This window comes from Trichoplusia ni, chromosome 14 (assembly GCF_003590095.1).
Source record: "Trichoplusia ni isolate ovarian cell line Hi5 chromosome 14, tn1, whole genome shotgun sequence".
NCBI classification, from domain to species: Eukaryota; Metazoa; Arthropoda; class Insecta; order Lepidoptera; family Noctuidae; genus Trichoplusia; species Trichoplusia ni.
Genome location: NC_039491.1, coordinates 8,413,446 through 8,434,354, shown reverse-complemented (window position 1 = coordinate 8,434,354; position 20,909 = coordinate 8,413,446). Strand labels below are relative to the sequence as shown.

General features: G+C 35.0%; 1 protein-coding gene across 3 annotated transcripts in view; it reads right to left on the bottom strand.

The window, feature by feature from the left end:
- LOC113500407 (sorbin and SH3 domain-containing protein 1-like) overlaps positions 1-20,909 on the bottom strand; it is a 147,252-nt gene that overhangs the window by 110,762 nt on the left and 15,581 nt on the right. For all 3 annotated transcript variants that reach the window (XM_026881160.1, XM_026881164.1, XM_026881162.1), the window contains 2 exons: positions 18,493-19,545; positions 2,025-2,102 (listed from right to left, as the gene is read on the bottom strand). In XM_026881160.1, the coding sequence (XP_026736961.1) occupies positions 2,025-2,102; positions 18,493-19,545 (1,131 nt within the window). The remainder of the gene's footprint in view (positions 1-2,024; positions 2,103-18,492; positions 19,546-20,909) is intronic.

The following is a 20,909-nucleotide window of genomic DNA, read 5'->3' as shown; positions in this document are numbered from 1 at the left end:
AAAATGATTTGTTCATTTTGTTTACGTCAAGTCTGTAATAAGAGTCAGAACTTTCAGGATGCATACATACTGACTAAATTGGAGGTCATTTCTAAAAGAGAGACTTGCATTTGTGAAAGCAGGACAGTGCTCTACGCGTCGCCAAGTGCCGTCTCTCTTCCTCATCTGTTACTTGAGGACCTCTAGCTTCTTGTGGCCAAGTAAGTTAGGTCGCTGCATGACAATCGAGACATTTCACTTGCTAATACAACTGACCAGTGTATAATGTATCCTGTTATGTTCCTTGCCTTGTTTGTGTTATATCTCTATGTCTGTTAGTGATTTAATAATGATAACATATTATTATGGAATGGGTGTTGTGGTGCAACTTGGGGAGGTCTATGTCCAGCAGTGGACATCGGTAGGCTGAATTGATTGGTTGATTGAATAAATAATATAAGGTGTAACCAAATTATCCAGTCATATTCTAATTCCTAATTTCGCAAATGACGAATGAAAAAATACATAAAACTTTCAAGAAAAACAAAAGCCAATTACTAAAAAAAAACGATTGAATATTCTGTACTGTACTTGCAATATTTTTTATGAGTGAGGTATGTAGTTGAGTAATCTATTTTTTTGCATTTAATTATTCCTGCCTTGAAGGAAACTGTTAATTTTTATGAGTAGAGGTGGAATTTAAAATATAAACACGCATTTCCGTCACTCCCTGTATAAGCAAGTACTGCATATCATAGACCAGCGACAATTTCGAAAGAAGTAAGTTCCTTTATGTTGAGTAGACAATTGTGTGGGTATTCAAATGTAGTCAAAGACATCGTACCATTTAAGTAATTAGGGCTCATGTTTGTCACTTACAGATACGGGTCAACGATCATTTAGCAAACGCCGGTGCCTAGCTACCCACTATAATGAGAACTTATAGTCAACAGTAAAATCTAAGCTCTATAGATTTCTAAGGCTCGAAGTTATTATAAAATAATTATTAAATCGAGGAAACAAAGTAGGCTACTCTAAAATTCTATTGAAAACTTAATGAGTTTCATATATTTTAATTTTTAGGGTTCTTTGGATCTTTGATACTCATTCTCTACTTTCTGCCCATTTAATGAAGCTGTATCTTTGTAATTTTATAATTGTTTTTATTTTTCATTTTCATTACAATATTTTTTCTTTTAATTTTTCAAGCCTGTTTGTACGGAGCCCTCAGTGTCCGAAGTATGCCTGCTCTTGACTGGTACTTAGTAGTCTATATTTAATATGCATTTGTTTATCCACCTTCGTCGCTAATCAAATACAATCCAAGTATTCTGAGCACTCATCAGGAAACACGTATATCAGGTATATAAAAGATATTTAAATCAATCTTCAACACTGATAAGAGATAAGACATTGCAGTAGTCGCGTCATAAGACCTACTGCAGAAAATGTGCGTAAGTAGCTACGTGATACGAATTGATAACATCAGACTTAAGTTATTAAATATGCATGTCAAATATACTTTTTAAATTCTTGAGTCAACACTTCATAAATAAATTGTGCATGAGTGTATAATTGTGCATAATGCTAATGTCAAGTGCTGGCCTCTTCTCGTACTTATAGAGAAGAAATGTTCATAGGTTATTTTTTATAAGTAAATTATATTCTATCCTCATCATATTCATTTTTATTCAGAAAGTTACTGTGATAAAATAGTCAGAAAATTTCAAGCATTAAAAAAAAATCTATAACCTACCTAATTCTTTTTCAGTGTCTTACTAATCGTCAATTTGCCCGTAATTACGGTATTAGTGAAGTGTGATATTACATTTCATGAAACGCTTGATCAATTTCTTTACCTAAATCATTTTGTATACAGTGTAAAATGTAAATAAGTTATTTTGCGTCGCCGTCACACTGGCCAAACATTACTATAAAACAAAACACTGCGGGTTCTGTATCCAAAGTTTTAGGTTACGTCAAAACAATAAGGTTTTTTGTGACTTTAACAAGGGGTCATTTGTTCATTTTCAACTATTACTCACGTTTCGGGCTCGGGGCTGCAGTTGGGGTACCAGGTGACCTCAGCGGCTGGTTCGGGACCACCTCGGCTTGCGTCTCCGCTGTGTAAACAAAAACAGTTTGAATTGTTATTAATTTGAGATTGCAAATATGGCGATTCGTACATAAGTTTTGTATTTCATATTTAGCTTTTTATTTTTCTGTATGAGTGGTGTGATATCGTGAATCGTAAAATTAAAAAATATGGCAGATTAGTATAGGTAATGTCTACCAAAACTGCACGTAATTGCGTTCAAAGTAACTTTTATATGCTCATGATCATACAAAAACCTTGAAAATCCAAAATAATCTGCATATCAGCAAAACATTCCAGCATCAAAGGGTTTAATGATCCGTTCAAACAGAAGAACATCGGATAAACTCGTAATCACAGCGCGAACAAACGCCTCCACAAAGAACGACGCTTATAAGAAGAAAAAACAAGCAAATATGAGGACGCGTCTTTACGAACAATAAATTATTCGAAAGCAGAAAGCTCCTTCACACTTTGTTTATATTTGCCTGACATGTCCCAACAAAAAGCTCCCGATATTAACGCCCACTATTTGCCTCGGAAAGGATTTTTCCCGGAATAACGTATTAACATTAAATACCGTGAATTTCTACGAAAAATCTCTGGAGAATGCTGTTTTAATATAGTTACTACTCTCAAATTCTCGAGGGTACTTAGTTAGTATAGATTATTTGTATTGAAAATAAATCTCAATGTTATGCCAATATTTGTTTCCTGGTTACACGGATCATTTCCCTTGTGATAACAATTTGAGAAAGCTTTGTTCTTAGCAAATTTTCCTGTTTAGTCAAAACGTTATCCTACCGGTTATCGATCAATCATAAAGAATAATCTTAATAATTATGATACACAATACATATAATAATATTAGCTAATGCTTTAGCTTCAGTCAGCAAACTAGGAAGTCTACAACAAGAAGATCACAGATAAAACATTTTACGGAACAAAAACACAAATGAATGACTATACCCAAAAACATTTCATAAGCATAAATACACATATATTATACGTATGTAAATTAACGAAATAACAGTACCCGCCAATACCACCCACGTGGTGTGAAAACTTCACTTACCATATCAGACTAGTTAAAACGAAACCTTTAAATAATGTCATTCGAATCAAGCAACGAATAACAGGTGCAGACTATAAGATGGTTGTTATAATTAGGCACAGATCTCGATATAAGGGTATGTTGTTGTAATGAAACGCGCGGCACTTCCCGGCAGTGCGTTGCGATTTGCTAACCACTAACTACAGAGTAAACGCGATACGAGGAGCGTGTTTAGAATCTGCGCCCAGGAAGTGCAGCGTTTGGCACAGCCCACTGCTCCGACAACCTATTGAAGCTACTTTAAATAAATCACAGCTTTCGAACGTCCTATCCTTTTATGAAGATTGTGGATCGTTTTGGGAAGTAGGTGATGTTGGGAACCTTGTTTAGAGCTTGTTTATAGCTACACTAAATTTTAGCTTATATGGAATATTGGGTATATATTTAGAGACTTTGTAGAATAATATAAGTTGAGAAATGGAAGTAAGCACAGTTTTGCAAAAGAAAATAGTCTAATTAGCGAAAAGTTTTAATGCAATGCAATCGTAATTTAAAAGTTCGCTTTACCCACTTAAGTTTTATTTTCTTGAATCAATTTTCAATTTAATAAAGCTAATTAACTCTGATTTCGGTATCAAATTCGCCATATGTTATAAAATTTTAATCAATCAATTTATTGTAATTGAAACATCTCGTTGTTCAAATGCTGTGGAGAGCAGATGGTCGTAGGTTCAAGCTCGGGTTAATTGAACCGCTTTATTGATAGCCAGCGGTTACACGAGGTCCTGGGTTTGACCTCTGGGTCGAACTAAGAATGTTACGTTTACCGCAAAAAAATCTTTACATCGTTTTACGAAAAACTGTATTTTTAATTTACTTTGGTTTTTGTTTGTAAATGGTAATTTAAGTACGATTTTAAGGAAATGGCGTAGAATATTCTGGCTTATTTAAATATTTGTTTCTAAAAATAGAAATAAATATTAGCGTTTTATACACAAAGAAAACCTCAAATGGTCTGCCCATCCTGTTTTTTTTTCATTGCGTAAAATATCTCACCTTTTAACCAAAAAGTACAAGTAATTACCAAGTATTATATAGTAAATATATACGTTCTATCGATTTAATAACTCATTTATTTAATATTTGGATACAAACAGCTCCCAAATCCGATATAAATCGTCAATTAAAACCATCAAAGTTGGAGTATCAACAGTTTATTTCAATTTCAATAGATTTATCTTTGGATAATGCTGTTTCGACGGCTCAATCTATCCCAATTGTGTGTTGAGGAAAATCTGATTCAATAAAAGAAAATCCAATTCAATAAATCCTTGTTTGTAACGAGTACCTACCATAGACAACTCTCTTGAAGCATTAATTCTTATTTCAAATTAAGATTAACGTTGGATTTGTTTATGGATGAGCAACGTTTTAATGATCTACTCTGGTGCTATAAACATTATAACTCAAGGGTAAATTCCTTAGCCTATTTTTGTGTTTGAATATAGAATAACAATTTTTCATTAAGGGAGTTGTTCTAACTATTAATGAAGAACCTCATATCAACAATTTAAATTGTGTTCCAACGAATTTTATAATTAGGTTACGTGAAAAGTGACAGTTCGCATTATGAAGTTTAGCATCCATTAAAGTTTTATAGATCAACATAACGCTCACGATCTTCAATCAAAACATTGGCGAATTATTATTCAAAATTAATGCAGGCAAACAAGAAACATTGTGACATGAAGTCAATTAGTTAGACGTATCGTTCATAATGATAGCCAAGACCGGTATAACTCAAAAGCACAATGGTTCGTTGTGACCTGAGATCTAACTATACTATCTAAGCTGCGTGTGCGCCGCTGAAACTTGGCGCTAAATCGATTTATGTGACCATTAATAACGATACCTTCATAATTACTCGATGAAACATTTAAATATTCTAATTCAACGCATAAAATTACCTACTATCGAATTTCTGCCCAAATTATATTTATGGAATGACGAAAAATATTCATGTTTGCAAAAGCTTTTCACAAACCAATGTTAGGATAGAAAACAGATCATGCATATTTGAATATAATTTTACATCACAAATATTTATATAACTCGCTCAACCGAACTGATTACAAATACACCAAAAAAAAAACAGCAAAACAAAAAAGCTCGGAAAAAAATACATACACGCGAAACTCGGAAATCACCAATGCAAAGTCCATAGAACAACCAATGTAACACACATCACATCAATAAACACGTGTCTCTATTGACCAGACCTCGATCCAGGTCTACAGACCAACTGTCCCACCGGTCTACTAGACCACGCTGGCCTACGGAGGCCAGAGGGCAACTGTGACAGGGCGCGCATTCACAATGGACACTTTCTGTATGTAAATCACAATAAAATACCCGCTTTGTACACTGATTGCGACACGGTGAACTAAACACGGATCGCGTCATCTCACGTACAGTTGATTTTTAAAGCGAATATTGACTCTATGTGGTGCACGATACGGATGCACGCTGTATCGTTAGGGGGAAATAAAAACGAATAAAACGAAAATGTTTTTACGAAGGACTGTGTTGTTTACTGTTTTTGTTATTCTGGCGAGGTATTGTTGAACTAAAAGCTTCCAATATTTAGAACTGCAGTTTTTCACAAAATATAAATACAGTGTGTGATAATTTTAGCAGCTGTTTTTAAACTGCAGATATGGTCGAAAATAAAAAAGCGTTACTTTTGGAGACAAGCTTATGATTATTCAGATACAACTACTGATTATTTCCTTAACAGATTAACTTGAAGTTTTGGGTGAAAGAAATACAGATTACCTACTCTATGAAAAACCACTTTTAGCTGTAACGCACCTAGGTACATTCGTTATGCTCTAACCCTGTCCTCAACACACATACATAAAATAGAACTCTGAATCACTCAGTACCAATCCAAAATCGATAGTAATAGAATTCAAAATCTATCCATCACACCTACATCCAAAGACCAAAATGCACAATTCCGTGCGTGCTCCCAGTGATTGACATACAATATATCGCCAGTTGCCAAGGTGTGGTGTGTCAGCTTAATTGTGCGAGTCCATATAAGTTAGTTTAAACCATCCATCACTGGCGTTCTATTCACCGACCAAAAACTGGGGCACGGAAACGCGAAATAATTTGTCATTGTATACATGTTTTATAATTGTTTGTGACGGTTTCGAACGATTATGTCAGTTTTAAACGTCAACGTAATAGAAGAACGTGTTTTGTTTGCTTTTGTTTTTAGAAGTTGTTAGGTCAAGAGAGTTTGAAATTTTAATTTTAAATTGTAGTTAATTAGTTCAAATTATGCATTCATTGGCAACACTTAGATTCGTCACAACACATACATAAAAACAAGTGTCAGATAATTAAAAGTTTCAATTTCTTTTTTTTTAGGGCTTTATTACTTAATAGTAGGCAGTCGGATGTAGGTACATAAAACTCATACACAAAATAAACTATGTTTTCTCTTTGGAAGGCTCTTCATATCTTCCTTATGATCCCTAATTTAGGGGCGAGGGGTGCTAAACTAATACGTTAGTGTGCCCCTCATAAAATCATACGTCGATCACTAATCCGATAGTAGTTAAGCAACGTTCCCTTGAGGGCATTTGATGTAAGCTGCAAGGGAGAGCAGGGATTACAATATTGTGTTTAGGCTGGCTTATGAAACAGAGTTTTGGCTAACATAATTTAATATTTGACAGATATTTCATAGGAAACCGGGAAGTACGAAATTCAATTTCAATAGACAGCCAGCAATCAGTTATGAAAGCTTGCATGAATGATTGATACCCAAAACTTTGGTTAACTTGATATTTGCCTCGATTTACTAGATACATCTCAAAAGTGGGTTCGAAAACAACTCCCACGATCTAATTCTATAAATAAAAACCAAATAACAAAACCTTCCACACTCTATTTACTCCAAATTCGAGTATAATAAAGTAAAATTATTCAGTAAACGTAATTCTCAATTCTTACGTCGATCACAAATCATTCAACAAAAGCGTGGACGTGGGGCGGCCATAAAATCGCGTATATTACACCGATTCTAAACATTCAATAAACTGATCTAGTCCCAATTACATCACAACAATTCATTTGGCGTGGGAAGGCGCGTCCGAAACGTCCTTTCGATAGCTTTCATCCAGTTAAACAAACCAGAATAGATTGATCTACGAAAAACAAGTGCACAAAACTGTGTATGGGAAAGGTAGAGACCATTTTACGTTGGGTAGAGTTATTTGCGCGGGAAAAATCTTGAATAGTGTAGTTATGCAAGCGTGATTGTAAACGTATGTACGGTATCATTGGAGCGTGTCAACACTGGGCCAATCAAAAGGGCGGAACTATGGCTATCACGGTAACGCAATGCGTAGCCGCACCTTTAGTTAGGACGAGGACACATTGTACGCCATCCGGTTACATCAAGTGTATTATGTTTTGGTAACTAATATAGTTGTATATCACTGATGAAATGCTATTGTCGTGCTGGGTATTCGCCCAGAAACGTTACTGTTTTGGTTGTTGACGATTTAAAACTTAATTCGGTACTTCCTTCCAGCTTTGGTCGGCAACAAAAGTATGCGTAAAAGTAGAGCTAGAAACAGTAAAATTTATAATTCTACTCTTAGTATAGTTATAAAAACCCAGACTACTGATTTTGAACTTGATGATAGTGTATTAGGCTTTAACCCTGCAGAATAACTAGAATATTTATTCAGAGCCATCAGTGCTAATATTTAGAGTATGCACGTTAAGTTAAATTGATAGTCTTAAAACCCACCCGGTGAAATTTTGGCTTATAAAACAAAGGTCGAGAAAAACAGCTGCTTTTTAAACTTCAGTGCGGGAAGCCGTCTCTTTAAGTGTCACTATTGAAAATGTTTTTAAGAAACATCGCTCTATAAAGTAGAGCATGTTATCTTGGACTCTCACTAAGCAGAAAGAATGAATCCTGTAGGTCACAACTAATACAATTTCATAAAAAATCAAGATATAAATAATCAACTACTAAGTACTTTATTTAGATCAACAATCACTACTTATAGTCATCAATAGTATCTGCGTTATCTCAAGAACCTTGAACTAGGTTGATAAGATAACATAACACTGTTATTTCTAGGAAATTGCTAGTTTAGTCTACGAGTTAGCTAGATATTGTGATACGTCATGCAATATATTAGCATGATGTAATCGTAAACATATTTTGTCTGAGTATCGTTTATGATGAATAAACCTGGAGTAAAATTAAATCGAAAAGGATTAATACATAATTATGTGCAAACAGAGTTACTTTTAAATGTATGATTTTCAGGTAAATCATTACAATGACTTACTTACGTAGCATTTCGCATTCCATATTGGAACTATTTTTTCAATTTTATGGCCTAACGTCTCATCGTATAAACATAGAATTAAAATGGAACTGTCCATCAAGTGTGAGTCCGACTCATAACAGACGGTTCCGTACAAAAAGGCCAAGGAAAAGAAACACTTTGGTTGGTCATACAACAAATTATATGACCGTGTCAACCATTAACCTGGATTTTAACTTTACATTTTTGTTTGTTTAGCGACAACGGTTTTTGAGATACAGATTGACAGACAAAAGGACAGGTGGACAGTCCCTTTGGGTATAAAAACCTAAAGGAAGAAATTTCACATCTTCAAGCGCATTATATAATACCAAAAGCAAGAATCGGGAACATCAAACCGTATCCTTCAACATGCTACACTGCATTCCCGATCTTAACCATTAGATAGAGTCATGTAACATCGAACAATACGAGCTCACGACTTGCTAATACGAACAGTATGGCACATGCAATACTAAGCGAAATACATTTTACATTTTATGTTTCAGCAAAACATACGTCAAAGATCTTTATTAAGGTTATATACTAAAATCTGATGCACTAAACACTTATGCGCTTTTGAAGCAGGATTTTGCTTTGTAGAGCGAGATATCACTAGCTAATGTAGAGCGCTATCTCTTTTCCACGATTCTAACAGACCTGCTTTAACAGTACGTGGTACAGGGTTTGAAATACATGTGGAATGCAAAGCTTCATGTATTTCAGTCAAGACATTCATGTTCGTTTGGTAACCGCAACAGGTTTGGTTCAACCGTCCAAAGCTGCAACATAGTCCGAGTTCGTTGGCCCAATACAAATAAATACCAGCCCATTTATACCGATGTGTGTTTCCGATCTTTCACGGAAACGTTACATTGTATGTGCTAATAATATTAAAATTATTGGTAAGTTCTGAAATAGTTATGACTAGTTATTATATGGTATTTACCGTAACTTGATGCTTGAGGATATTCTTAACTATTTTTCGCATTAAGAATAAAATTTGCCTACATTTGGTCGATTTTATTACTACGGTTGCTAACCAAAAATGAATAGTTTCAGCTGCAATTAAACAATTCAACATCATTCTCTCTACTGATAATAATGGTCAACACAGAAACATGTTTCCATTGCGCTATCGCCATATTGGAAAAACCGTTCTAGGAACGAAAATCTTTCAAAAACACCAAGGGTTTAGAGGACAGTCAAATTGTCGCCTTAGCAGAATCCTCGCAACATGTGGCTTGAGTGAAATATTTATGTTTTTATTGGGTATCTACATATTTTATATTTTGTAGTCAAATGTCGTAAATATGGTAATAAATAGAACAAATAGGAATATTTGGTTTAGATACTACTAATATTATAAGTGCATAAAATTTGTATGGATGGATGGACGTTTGTGACTGTTTCACACAAAACCTCTGAACAAATTTACTAGAAATTTGGAACATTGATAGTTTATAGTGTGCACATAGGGGTTAGTATCCCTGAGTGAATATGATGGTGGTTTTTATACGTCATTTGGGATCAGTTTTGCTTAAAAGACTCGATTTAGTCTACCCCTCTACTTATCTATACAATTGATTTCACTTTGCTAGTACTTAATATAAGTTCAGTAGGTTTAATTCAGGTGCTTTTGATCCTCAAGACAAAATACTTGCAAAGGTGCGCGGTAGCGCATTTAAACTGTACCCAGATGTTTCAAATAAACTTGCTCATATGACATTCATGTGTCAACAATTGTCATAACTTGAATAATGTAAGCCAAAACAAACGGGGACTATGCCAAAAATCTATAATGTTTCTGGACGGACCATTAGATATGTAACACTGTTTTATTAAAATAGACAGGAGTACTTCGCTACGTAGTATTATTCATATTCTTTAACAAAAGTTGAATTGACGTCAAATTTTTTAAGGGACCAATTCTTAAATTGTAACAAACAGAACAAGATTACTCAGGGTGCATTGTCTGTTCGTTCGTCTGTTCGTCACCATGCTGTATCTCATAAACCATGATAGCTTAATAGTAGAAATTGACACAGATGATATATTTCTGTCCGAAGTTAAGCGTCGGTTGTTGCCGTCATAAATTTGTTGGTGGGGAAAATAGCCACAATTTTATTTGTCACTTTGATCTGTTTATATATGTAAATATTCACAGCCAATTCGCCTTTTGTTCGCCGTTATACAAAACCACCTGTTATGAAAACAGTCTGGACCAAATGGGAATTATTATTTATTTTTAGCGAAAACTTTTTTGATCTTCGTTAGCATTGTTTGAGGAAAAGAATTACCTTACTGTTTATCTGATTAGAGTAAAGGTCAAAGTCTATTTTTGCTCTGGATAATTCACATACATTTATACATTTTTCAGGGATCTGAATACACATGGAAATCATTCCTACATCACATTGAATTCGCCATCGGTACGATTACATTCTGCCTTATTTTGGACACGTACGTGTCGTGCATGTTATGCGCTATCCTGCGTTTCAAACTAGGACGCACAGTGAGAAACGTGTTAATGATTTAGTATTTATTATTGTCAGCCATTAGAGCCTCAACGCAGGGCAAAGGTTTCCTTTCCTTCCATATATCCCGGTCTATGGCTTACAGAGACCAGTTTTAAAAACAATTTAAAGTTCTTTAATTAATTAGTCTACAAAACAGATATAATTTTCCAAGTCATATTGTAGTCAAATTGAATGGAGTCCATATTTTTTTGATTTGATTTCAAAGCTCATAAAAAATCATTTGCGGATTACTTTGTTTTGGGATAACCGAATAAATGTTTGAATCATGACAATAGGTATCGTTTTATCCCTATTAAACCTACATATTAACCTGAATAAACAAATAAAATCTAAAACAATCACAATTGGTGTAAAATTCCTTCAGCTATAAAACCCGAGTGTTAATTGAACAAAGAATTCAATTCAAAATAAAGGTAATGTTCTGAATTCCTTGAAAACACACTGAATGTAACACATTACACCCCAAACTCGCTCATTACCGCGGCACCTACCACGACATCTTAAAGCAATTTCACTACGTCAGTAAAAGAGAGATGGAGATATATACCGTAGCGCGCTGTCACGCTTCCACAATAACAATATTATTACGTTAGTGAATGGTGGTAGGTTCAAAGTACTAAACTCGATTGTTTGAAACAAACTCTTCACAAGCTTTACGATTATCGCTATATCACCCCGTATCCACTCGTAATTGAACAACATTTAAACAGGAAACATTTAGTAATACACACTCATCCAACAGCAAAGTCCCATTGAGCTAAGCGCTAAATAACACCATCACGCTGAACTTCTATGCAACGGACTTTGAATTATAATGACTTTGCAATAAGGGTCTTATTAGGTTGAAACTGTTAGGTAAGTTGATTAGGGTGTCATGTAGCGCTTGATTAGTATTATCGTTTAATCAGCGAGGAAATAAGGTGCTTGACCCCTGAACTCCGGTGTAATTGACACGTATTTCATATTCAATCTATATTAAGTACCGGAATTGTGGTTTTGTTTGATATAGAGCCTATATGTATAATAAACCGACTTTGATTAATTAGTTTCCTCAGAAAATTCTTTGGTACTTCAGTTGCTAAATCTGATGCTTTTTATTTTTTATTTGAGGAGCTTGTGGCTTAACTTTAAATGCACAAGTTGATCGATCAGAGGTTAAGCACGCTTGATGAGGCCGGTCCATGGTGGACCATCTCTGTCGAGTTCCTCTGTGTTTCGGAATACTGATTTTGTATCCCAAGGGTAGGTAAAGATGGAATTCTATAACTAAAGCTCCGCAATTTTTTCGTGTATCTGTCTATGCGTCCGCCCGTGATAAGCTGTGATAGCAAGACAGTTAAAATTCACAGATATATTTGTGTATTTCTGTCGCTGCTATAATAATAAACACTGGAAACCAATATCGAGGTTATTATCAATAGCAAAGGTTTTTATGATTTATTTGTAGCAACCAGTTTGATTTTCTATCGCGTATTTGTACGAAACGCCCATTGACAATCCGACTCTTACTTGACCGGTATTATTATAAATCCAGATACAATTTAAATTCCAAATTAGATGATCACATACACAAATTAAAAGTATTTATAATATTTTCCTAATTTTATTATGTTTAAAACAATAGTCACTTCTTATCACATCACTAGATAATCATCTATAACGAATTATTTCGACCATTTCATAATTCCAGGTACAGTAAAACATCTTATTGAGAAAGTTTAAAACTCAAAAACTAAGTAAGTGAACTTCTAATTATATGTAATGGCGGAAGAGTTGAATTCTGGATAACTCTCCACGGTCCAATTACAGTCTGTGGAACTTTGCTCTTCTTACATACATTAAAGCAATGTGCGGCTTAAAACCTTTTTAAGATGTTTAAAAGGAATGAATGTTCATTTTGTACTTTTTTGGCAATGAAAGAAAGTTGCTGACTGACGGACAGCTAACTATATTTTTTGCCCAACAGGGTCCATATTGAACTGCTATTTATTTTCTACCATCTCTGTAACATATGGAATGCAATAAATGATTGAGTATTGAGTATTGAGTAACTCAAAGAAAGAAGTAAATTACGTGTAGAAGCGTTTAAAAATATTACCACTTTTGTTGTTTAAGTATGCAGAATAAACATAATTGTTAAACCCAGATTTTAAATTATTTCAATACAAGTAAAAAATAGTACAAATACTCACTACATTTATATTCAGGTAGAGCGTCGTAGTTGTGCTAAAAAATACCGCTAAATCATCACACGGTTATATGATACGTTTTCCGGAATTTGTAACCGGAGTATTTTAATTTGATACAAATCGAAATAACATCAAACATTTTGTCAGATATCCAAATCTGTTATAAACAAACAATCGCTCGTCATTGCTGAATTAATTAAATTATATAAAATTGTACTGTATTGTGATTTTCAGTAACATGAGATACGTAATTAAAGCCTTCATTCAATTCTCGGTACACCTGATCGGATTGGATTTAACGACGGTATTTTACAATAATGATGTATGAATAAATATAATTATAACCCTATAGCAACTAATGGCTTATTCGTGGTATTCATTATTTCTCGTGTTTCCATTTACAATTTAACTGATGGTAAATACCTCTCCATAAGCTCGTGGCCAAGCTATAACCGCATAAGTGATTCGATCACAGGTTAAGCTATGCTTGACGCGGTTGGTCCGTGGATGGGTGACCATCTTTGTCATAACGAGTTCCTGCGTGCTTCGGAAGGCACGTTAAATTGTGGGTCCCGGCTGTTATTCCTACATCTTTGACAGTCGTTACAGATAGTCAGAAGCTGAAAAAAGTCTGACAGCCAGTCTAACCAAGGGGTATCGTGTTGCCCAGGTAACTGGGTTGAGGAGGTCAGATAGGCAGTCGCTCCTTGTAAAACACTGGTACTTAGCTGAAACCGGTTGGACTGGTAGCCGACCCCAACATAGTTGGGAAAAGGCTAGGCCGATGATGATGAAATACCTCTCCATATACATACTTAAATTGTCACTTCAGAGTGACAATTTCAATCAATTTCAGAGTGTTTGTGCACGGCAATCTAGCATACTATTTATTAAAACTATAATGCTTTATTTGTGTCCAAAAATGTTTATTTTAAGGCACTTTAACAAGCGAAAAAATCGCGGGCGCAGTTAGTTTAATAATATTATTAAACCCTTAATTGATATCGACTATTTTAAGCGAATATGAAACTCTATTTTTTCAATGATACCTGTCATGCTTTATAGCAAGGGCTACTGCGATAGAGCTTAATAATAATCGATTAAAGAAAATCGACCTTAAGGCTTCATAAAGGACATTAGCAATGCCAAAGTGTCACCATTAATGTGCAAACTTTAAATAAAGTGCTCAATGGTTAGCAAAGCCTAAGTAGCTAATAATACTAACCCAGGTCCGCCTGACCGCCTTTCCTCGTTTTCTTAAGCTTAATATTACAAGTGAGTTTCTCAATAGCTTTTAGAATCTTCTTGCTGACTTTGTTAATAGTTCTGTATTTCGGATCGGCGTATTTCTTCGTTTGAGGACCATCGCCGATGGATTTCTCCCGTCCGGAGTCCGCACTGTCCTCAGATTCCGTAGCCGAATTTTCTGACACGGGGTGGAAGATGTATGGGCTACCCGTGAAACAGGGCGAGTTCATTGTGACAAAACACTATCCCACCAAGACTCACATCGATCACGTGAGGATTTAAGATGTTATTATTTTTTAAATTTGTCTTTTTCGAGCGTCTTTTCTGCGTGCAGTCTTAAAGGACGTTAGGCAAAGTCGGCGACGGAACTGTGTGAGATTCAGGATGTTCTATCCAGTTGGGTCTGTGGACCGTGAAACCGCTCCTGCGACAAGCCCCAGGGACCTTGGCCCGTCTTATTGCTCACTCGTAATTAATCGGAATTGGGCTGCGTATGACTGTTCAATGACAAACTGAGCATAGAAACGATTAACTGAATCAGACTGAAACTGAAGCAAATCGACTGTAAATGCCTGAATAGGTCTGTGTTTAATGTGCGTTTTTGTGTGTAATTACGTTAGATCGTTTTCTTGGCCATTATGTTTGGAACTAATTAGGTAATATGAGCATGACATGTAATAATGGTTGATCTGTCATATATTGCTTAGGGCAGAATTTTACCCTAACCGTTCAAACCAACGTACCTACACAAAACAATTTGAATTATTTTTATCCAAGAAAACTAGACAGGAAATATTAAAATTACGAATAACAAGTAGAAGATTAACAAGATCGAAAAGGTTTTATTTATTTAATTTTCTAAATTACTGTAATTAACACTTTGGTGATTAAAACTTTGAAGATTTGACAAAACATAAGCATCTCCATTAACTAAAATGTACAAGAAATTTTATAGGTAAAGTAACTGTTTAACAAATAAGTCTAAGACAACATAACTAATTAGTAAATCATATAACATCAAAGATAATTTTCCAAAAGAGCGGTTAATAAAAGTTTCTTATAGGAAGCCCAATTTCCGTCACCAGATGTGGCCTAAAGAACTATAATAATCTGAGACTACCAAAGAAACCAAAAAGAAATCACAAAAGTTCTGAACAAATAGGCCAATGTCTATTTTGGGTACACTGATGCTTCTATAGAACAACGAGTAAACACAGTAAATTAAGCGCCTACACCAATAGTTACAGCAAAAGCCGCGACGTGAATATTGCTATTACATTACGTGTAGGCGTTCTCTAAACTCATCAAGTGAAGCAATGGTTGGAAAGAGTAACTATAAACTTTAACTTCTTCAATCGTTGCTCATAAAATAAATTAAATAATTCGTTACTCATGAATATTGATCTTACAATTTTTAATAACGAAAGCAAAACCTTTGAGAATTTGTTTATCTACCTTGGATTTATATTTACCAGTCACAAATAAAGCTTCCTTTAAAATTAATTCCGTCGTTTCGCTGATATATTTATTATAATGCAGAAATTACCTTTGTTCCTTAACGCCCTTTATCTGGGAGAAGCGGACATTCAACACAGGACAGGAAAACGTTATAATGCAAATATGCAGCCCGCGAAATGAAAAGCCGCCTAAAGGAGCCTTAATCATAAATACGTTTAAAATACAGGGGAATATATTTTAATAATGTTCCTATTCAAATAGACTTTCTGTTTGCTAAAAGATTTTTAAGTCAAAACTTAGGTGAGGACAAATCTAAAATTGTTGATTTTTGGTCATGATGTTATATTTTTAGTAAGTATAGTAGGGAAAAAAACCTGACAAGAATAATGTCTGGTCTCTATCTCATTTCGTCTGAATAGTTGAAGTGAAGAAAAAAGTTCAAGCTTTGCGACACTATGTTTTTGCGAGTTTTGCATCCCAGTTTAAAGATATAAGAAAGAGCAACATAAATTGGTCACCCATCGACTTTATGGCCATACCAAATATAAGTTAACCCCAATTCTCATTACTTTTTGTTATAGAGGGACAAGAAAAATCTGAACTGACTAGCTATAAAAAAAAGGCAAGAACTACGCCAGACGCCTAGACGGACTGCAAACGGAGCCATACCTAACATGAACAACATAAGGACTGACAAAGGAACCCATTGATATGTTTTGCTCTTTGGGTACGGAACCGTAAAAATATAGTAACTTATCTTGCTATAAGTTGTTTTACTTTCATCCTACCTGAATTTTACTTAGACACAATATCTACGTTGCTCTGTTTACGAACTATCTTGAAACACAAATCGAAGTTCATAAATCCCCATATTTTTATAAAACATCCTGAAAGGCAGTTCAGTCTCAGTGCACGATACTTCACAAATTCAATGGCTCTTTAAAGCGTCGCGAACCCGTAGTTACTTCCAAAGTGGTACTCACAACTTTCGAGTTTAAAACTTGACTAAAATGTGAAGTTGTGACGTTTTCTATAATAACGTACCTAACGTCTTGATCCACAAATTAATGAGTTTAACCATAAACGAGGTGACATAAGGTTTAATTAAATAATTTCTGTAACTGACTGGCCTGTTGGACTTGTAGTTAGTGGTCCTGACTGCTACAAAAGAGGTTCGATTCCCACTCAGGACAAATGTTGTATGACAAGCATGATCATTTGTTCTGTGTCTAGGTTTTATTCATCCGTAGAAATTTGTTTGTTTATCAGTCTAGTCAGTTTATTGAGTGAAAGTTTTGGAAGACCAGTTATTCGATCGTGATTTTAGGCAAGATATCAAAGCAATGCAGATCTCATTTTACTGCTCAAAAGGGATTAATTTCAGGGCACAAATATTTGGACACTAGGATACCATATCGAAAGATAACTCAAAATGATTTTAACAGTAAATTAAAAAAATAACTATTAAAAGAAAACAAACCTTAACACGAAATTCCAAGAACCTTTTACAAAATTTTCCTAAAACGTTTTTCCTTTGCTCCTTAGTCTTATTTCTATTTAATATGAACTAGAAACCTTTTCTCGGAAGACTAAGTACATTATTTTTCCGTGTAATAACTTGCTCAGGACATGTTTTTGTCACACAAATTAAGCTTCGTTCCGCAATATACGGGCCTCCCTGGAAATTGCCGTAAACCTTTATTGCCGCGCTGGGATCAACAGAAATAATTTGCCATTGCCTAGGCATCGCTTACATTAAATAATGCTTTATGAATACGGATACCATGAAAGCTGATATTATGTTTTTTTTTTCCTGAATTTATATTACAGTGATCGAGCGTATAAGGTATTTTTAATCGATTTCATAAAAAGTAAGTTCAATTACGCTATTCAACGTAGTAGTTTTCAGCCTTGAACATCAATAATAAGGAATGCTGGAGGAAGCTTTTAGTCAGTGCTATTTGTAAACAAAAAAAATATAATATATAAACAGATAACATTTTTACAAACTGAACTTTTCTGTTAACCCTATTTCTGATTCAAATTTTATCATCGTCAATTAATCATTTATTAATTTTTACTTGCCGATAAATACACAAGACATTCTTCATTGTTCTCACTATCATCAGGAACGTTGAAAATGCATACTAAACGATAAGGCGATACCAAGACCATATTGAAGTTTACGTTACGTGACGAAGAAACTCAACATAAACTTGTGCCGTATCGAAAATAAGCTCCTTTAACGATCCGCCCCTAACTTGTATTTATGTAGTACTCGGGTAGAAGCCAATGTGCTCAAAGGCAACACGGTTAACGATTCTACAGAATTAAATTGTAATTCAAGGTATAGTTGGAAACGAGCTTTCCTTCCATGTGAATTACAATCGAAATTAACGATTCTGTGTTAAGAAAATACATCGCATCGCATGGGGATAGAAGATTTATACGGACGGAAGACGTACAATGAACATTTACTTAGTTCTAAAAGTACTTAATATAGCTTGAATGAAAATATCACACTTACTTGATGGGTTTGCTTGATAAGACGTGTCACGTGGCCTAGATGTGGAGCTGCAGTTCCTTTCTTCCTGATTGAATGTACTGTAATACTCGTTCCGATCTTGTATCGGTGTTGCTACCTCACGTTCGCTTCTCGGTGATTGATGCGACAATAAACTAATGTTCTTTGTGTAGTGCGTGTGAGGGAACTCCGAGCCGTTAACACCAGTTTTATTTGGTGACGGTAACTCCGTCTTAAAACTACCCTCGTTACGACTATCGGTTTGGTCGTCGCAACCATTTAGTATTATCTTCTTTATAGTCTTTATTTCTTCGATCTCACTGATCTTATGTTCTGAGATCGTCGAACGCTTTGTAATTTCCTCACTCGAATGGAAATTGCTATCACTGATGGAGTTTGACATAGTTTTACCATCGTATTCGCATTTTCCATTCAACTTACTATCTGGTCGCAAATATTTTTCAAACGGATCACTATTCCTTTTAGATTCGAAAGGATTTTTTGTGCTATTTTGTGCGTCGTTTGGAAGACTTTGTTTTTGGAATTGATCTACATTTTTCCTTTTTGGAGAGTTTTCAGTTTTCCCGTTGGCAGTGGAAGTTGTTGAGTAAGAGAGATATCCATTTGTATTCTCACAGTTATATGTATATGGAAGACTTGTAGGCCCTGAGTCGACTTGAGTTTTCGTAAAAAATGTAGGCGATTTTAAGTCTGAGCAATAGTCAATGCTTGACGAACTGTCTCTGAATTTGTTTCTATCTAAACTGGAGAGAGAGGCTCTTCCATTTGGTACAGGTAGCTTCGAAGCTGCATGGTTTGAAGGTAAAGTAGTAAAAAATGGATTCGTGGGATGGAATCTAAGCGGTTCCTCATTTTGAACAACTGATTTGACGAGAGGTGTTGAGTTAAGCGCTGCGGGTAAGGAATTCAGTGACCCACGAAAAGGTGAAGGTGACGGTCTGTTTTGAGGTGACTGAGAAGGTCTAATAGTAGCGTAAACTGGAGCTTGAGGTGTTGCTCGTCCACCCTGCATATCAGCAATCAGCTGTGACGGTCCTGAAATACAAATAAATCCGTTATAATGTAAACTCGCAAAGATAGACTTAGCTTAACTGATATTAAACAAAAAGAGCACAACAAAACAAACGTAGAATAAAGTTCAGCCTGTCAATATATTTAAACGGGCTCTGCTATTTCAGATTGAACTTTAATCCTCTAGAAATACAGTTGAGTTGGTGATGTAGTGCTTTCAACATTTCCTCGCAAACAGTGAAGAGCGATAAAGTCGCTCGCTTTGCAATGGGGCTCTGCATATGCAGACGTGCGATAAAGTAATACATGTCTCCAACACAAAAGGGAATATTCCAGGCGCGAGAAATATCCCACCTCTCATGATTCGAACATACCTCATATTTTCTCTTGTAAACAAGTTATTTTTTAAATTTATTGCTTTTGTTATGCTCGCAACTATATCATTTTTACTTTATACGTTACTAGACTGGGATATTCTGTTCCGTAAGATTCAATATGTAATTCAGGTTTAAGTGAATGTTGGAGCCGATGATTTCAAAAATACACTCAACATGAGCTGAGCATTCATATTTTCAGTCACGTGCAATCACAAATTACGTCACCTGATTTTGATAAAATTTGATTTTCATGTTACTGGAGAGTACAGGGTAGCAGACTTTTGGCTGCGACTTTTTTTGGAAAAAAGGCTGTCAGCTAGTAGGAAGTTGTATATACTTTAAATCCACAAATTTGCAATACTTAAATCCTGTACTCTACATTAACATAAACCAATGCGAATACCATTCAAAGGTATTTATTTAACAGAAATCATCAATTCGAATGCGGAACGCATTTATGCGGTAAATAATGAAACCGCTATGAATGTTTAAACAATGACTTTCGAATACAAGCCGTATGTGAACGGTAATACGTAAAAATGTCAGAGAGCAGGGTTTTGCCATTAAGTTCCCGATGTCGTCGGCTAATCCCGTCGAAGAGCGAACCTTGAATGCACCATTTAGTTCAGCTAGTAAGTAGGTAGACGTACTAAGGAGGTAGATGTGGATCTTTTGTGAAGGTTTAATGCTTGTTAAGAGGTGATTTTTTTATGTTTCATCTTATAACTATGCTTTTATTGTAATTTATCAAAATTTGAGATCTGGACTGAACGGATCGTATTTTTTTTCGTAATGTATTTCGTTTATTTTTTTTCTGCGTATGTCTGTCCACTTTTTAGTATGTATGTAGGAAATAAAATGTATTTTTGCTACGAAATTATGCCATATTCCATACAATCATTTTTGTAGTTAAAAGCTACGAGGCTTTATACATACAAACGCAGATGTACAAACACATACAGGTCAGTGTCAATTAAAATTATGATTATTTTTGGGGTTGCAGTTTTTCTT